This window comes from Engraulis encrasicolus, chromosome 12 (assembly GCF_034702125.1).
Source record: "Engraulis encrasicolus isolate BLACKSEA-1 chromosome 12, IST_EnEncr_1.0, whole genome shotgun sequence".
NCBI lineage: Eukaryota > Metazoa > Chordata > Actinopteri > Clupeiformes > Engraulidae > Engraulis > Engraulis encrasicolus.
This window is the reverse complement of record NC_085868.1, coordinates 47,155,702-47,160,146: the sequence shown is the minus strand read 5'-3', so window position 1 is coordinate 47,160,146 and position 4,445 is coordinate 47,155,702. Positions and strand designations below refer to the sequence as shown.

The 4,445-nt window shown below is 42.8% G+C and overlaps 1 protein-coding gene across 1 annotated transcript; it reads left to right on the top strand.

The window, feature by feature from the left end:
* Positions 1-338: 338 nt before the first annotated feature.
* On the top strand, positions 339-4,061 carry cldn10a (claudin 10a). The gene is made up of 4 exons (XM_063212329.1): positions 339-558; positions 1,204-1,365; positions 1,511-1,592; positions 3,923-4,061. Exons 1-4 carry the CDS (start codon positions 339-341, stop codon positions 4,059-4,061), a joined length of 603 nt encoding a protein of 200 aa, XP_063068399.1.
* Positions 4,062-4,445: the final 384 nt, after the last annotated feature.

Genomic DNA, 4,445 nt, shown 5'->3' with positions numbered 1-4,445 from the left:
AGGTCCCGTTTTATAATCGCTGTGGAGTGACATGGGGTCAGTCTTTGTGTGTGTGTGGGGCATGTGTGTAACCAAGCAAGCAGAGAAGTGATGCCTTTCCAGCGTGTGCATGAATCCAAGGGCTTGAAAGAAAGACCATTGGTCAGCTAAGGGAGTTTATTTTTCAGGGCCTCTTCCACCCCACCTTCTTTTCCCTCTGCGGATATAAGCCGGGTGATCAAATATTACACACGGCAGTGCCACAGAAACGCTGTCCATAAAGTCTAACAAGTCCAGAGAAGCTACCAGACCCAAGAGTGCTCACACCACAGGACAGTGTGTTCAGTAAAAGAGGAAACATGAGTAACATGATTACGGAGATCTTTGCTTTTATTCTGACCGTCTGTGGATGGGTGCTCACAGCCTCCACCGTCGCTACGGATTACTGGAAGGTGTCCTCAGTGGATGGGACTGTTATCACCACGGCGACCTTCTGGTCAAATCTGTGGAAGACGTGCGTGACCGATTCGACCAGTGTCACCAACTGCAAAGACTTCCCGTCCATGCTGGCATTAGATGGTGTGTTCATTTTCTTTATTATTTATTTATTTGTGCCATGAAATGTCATTGTGGAACCAGATGTTCTTTTGATTCGTTTATTTTTTTTGTATTTCTGTAAGATGAGAATTGTTTTAATCTTTGTGGGGGTCAAAGGTGAGGAAAACCTCGGGCTAATCTCAGAAGCCAATATGGGGGTGGGGTGGGGGTGGGGGACTGTGCAACTTGATAAATATTTAGTATTTGCACCACAATTTCATTTTTTCAGTGTAAAACTTTGGATAAAAAGTACAAACTGAACCAGAATTAAGTTGGCAGATCTGTTTTGTCCGTTCAGTTTCTCTTCAGTTTTAATGGTCACTGACCTAGATGCTCTCTCTCTCTCTCTCTCTCTCTCTCTCTCTCTCTCTCTCTCTCTCTCTCTCTCTATATATATATATATATATATATATATATATCAATCATACACATGAACACTGTTTGGTATGCTTTCAGCATTGCTCTTCCAGCATAGATATTTCCCCATGTGGAGGAGGAAGAGGAGAAAAATTAAGTTGATGATGATGATGACAACGACAGCGACGACCATTTCGGTGAACAAATTGACATTCATGAAATGATCTATGTTTTTTTTATTCATGACTTTTCCCCTCTGATTACTTTCAGGATACATCCAACTGTGTCGTGGTTTAATGATATCAGCAGTGTGTTTGGGCTTCTTTGGATTCGTCCTGTCCTTGGTGGGGATGAAGTGTACAAAGATCGGAGGATCTGAGAAGACAAAAGCTCGCCTCACCTGTCTAGCAGGCTTCCATTTCATCCTTGATGGTATTTTTTAATTATTTCACAAACCAAGTTATTTGCATGCTACAGTGATACTTCCTAAAGTCATCATAATCATGAGAGTGGATGAGCATGATCATGTTCGTAATCTCATGTCATGTTTGTAATAGGCCTACTTCCTGTTTAACAGGTCTTTGTTCCTTGACGGCATGTTCCTTCTACGCACACAGAATAACCTCTGAGTTTTTCGATCCACTGTTTGTAGCACAAAAGTGAGTTATTTTCCTCCCATATTAACATACATCAATCTGTAGTGTGGTGTACTGTACTGCACTGTACTGTTCTGTACAGTTACATCAGTGGTGTAGTCTACGTAGAACGCGGGTATACGGAGTATACCCACTTCTAAATTTAAGGGATTTCAGTATACCCACTTAAAATTGATTGATCCATTGTTTTGAATAGCACAAATATATACAGTATACCCACTTCAAAAATGCTCAAATATACAGTATACCCACCATAAAAAAGTAGACTACACCACTTAGTTACATGCACCATTCCTCAAATATTAACATTCATCAACTTATAGATGAAGATGCTTGTGTTTTCGAACGTGTGTGTGTGTCTCATGATCCGTCCAGATTTGAGCTGGGTGGCTCCTTGTTCATTGGCTGGGGAGGCTCCATCCTGTGTATGTTAGGAGGCTTCATCTTCTGCCTCTCTCTGACAGAAGGATGCACTATGAGGTATGTCCAGCTCAGCATTTTTTTTACAACCTCTAAAGACGTGTATGAAGTCAAAGTAAATTCATAATGTAATTATAATACTAGTAAAGTGAAAGCTGAAAGCCCATTGGGAAACTCCAACTCCCATTGTCATTGTAACACAGCACTCCACAGCACACAAGTGAACACTGCACACTGCACACAACGAAATTGCATTTATGCCTCACCCGTGCAAGGGGGCAGCCCTCAGTGGCGCCCCATGGGGAGCAGTGCGGTGGGACGGTACAATGCTCAGGGTACCTCAGTCATGGAGGAGGATGGGGGAGAGCACTGGTTGATTACTCCCCCCACCAACCTGGCGGGTCAGGCGAACCAGGCCAGTCGAACCGGCAACCTCTGGGATGCAAGTCTGACGCCCTAACCACTCACCCATGACTGCCCTTTAGCCTACATGCTATTGCATAGTTACACCAGTTATTCCACAATGGCTATGTTTACATAACGTTCTAATTCCGAATTAATAATCCAGAATTAAATAGTTCCGTCGAGTTTACTTTGGTCTTTCATTTAATTCCGAATTGTGAAGTGTTTACATGACATTTTCAAACCGGAATTAAGCTTTATTCAGAATTAAAGTGAGTTAATTCTGAATTAAATGTCTCATGTTAACGAGGCCAGTATTCAATGGGGACCTTTACTTTTCTTTTACTTCGACTTTACACAAAGTAAGAATCACCCTTCAACTCAATGCTGACCTGAATTAAAGCCCTATGCACACAATTCTTCACTTTAATGACTACATTATAATGGGTGTTGTTATTGATCTTGTTATTTAAAAAGTCTAATGTCACAATATGATTCTTCTTCCGTAGAACTGAATGACTAAATTTGATTAAAGCTGATCTCCATGGACACACACGTCATATACTACAGGCAGACAGATATGAAGAGATTGCCGTTTGATTACTTAAAATTAAAACATCTCAACATTGTGCAATGAAAATAGTGTCAAAATCAAACTGGCATTTGGAGTGTTGCAGCGTGTTCAACTTTTCTCCTTGGTACTCATTGGTGTCATTCTCAAAATGTAATCACATCTTAACACCTTTATGCAGAGCCTTTGTTATGACCTTACTGTCATGGCCGTAACTACCATTGAGGACATAGAGGTCATGTCCTCTGTATTTTTTTCCAGTATCGTACAATGTATGTAATGAAAACAGATATATGATCAACAATGATAAATTCAGTCTATAGCCCCATTTATTATCCTCCGGGCAGTGATTAATGAAAACAAACTTAAGAGTTTGACTGAAGTGTTTGAACTTGAAGCATGTACAGTATGCAGTACAGCATGCAGTATTTGACCCCTGTATTTGAACATGTCTGGTTACGGCCCTGCTTACTGTCACCAAAATTGTAATGACCAAGTCTAAATGTCATGGCAATGTTGTTATGATGTAGTTGAGTCTTTTCAGCAATGCTCGAATGACCCGCCAGCATTTGTGCAAAGAGACTACTAAAATATAATAAAAAAATAAATAATCGGGGTGCTGTGGCTCAGCGCTCTAAGCCCCCCACACTTGGGCTTGCATGCCCATGGGGACCCCGGTTCGAGTCCGGACGGGGTCATTTCCCAACCCTACCCCATCTCTCTCCACACTCACTTCCTGTCACACCTTCACTGTCCTATCTGAAATAAAGGCCCAAAAAAGCCCATAAAAATATCTTTTAAAAAAACTAAAAAAATAAATAATCAATGGGCCAAAAATGAAAAATGTTGCGATATTGAGTGCCTCCGACTCCCTTGCTTGAAGCAACAGCAAAGACCACACTATGATTCTTCTCCTCCTCCCTCTCTTCCTCCCCATCAGAGAGGCAGAGTGCTCCTACAACAGAGCCACCTCCTTCACTTCTGCACGGCCACGGCACAACCCCCCCGCCACCCTCCAGAAAGACTGCCAGGACCCAGCGGGCACGTCCAGGCAGTTTGGGAGAAATGCCTACGTCTGATGGAGTGGAGCTGGCAAACGCCACTAGAAGCAATGCAAACAGGAAGGAAGACAGCTGTTATTACACTACAACAGTGGTTCTCAACCTGTTTTGAACAAACGCCCCCTTTGCGTCATCACAAACCTCCCAACTCCCCCTTGACATCATCATAAGACTGACAACGTCCCCTTTAGTATTAAAAAACCAAAAGGACTAATGCCCCCCAATGGCAACTAAGCACCTCTCAGCTGTATCCTTCTCAACGCCCCCATAGGGCTTCCCAACGCCCCCTAGGGGGCTGTACCGCCCCCGTTGAGAAACACGACACTACAACCTTCATTGTCCGCTGGAGGTCTTCCGTTACATGAAACAGCAGAAATATGGTCACCACCAAAGTACCAAAGC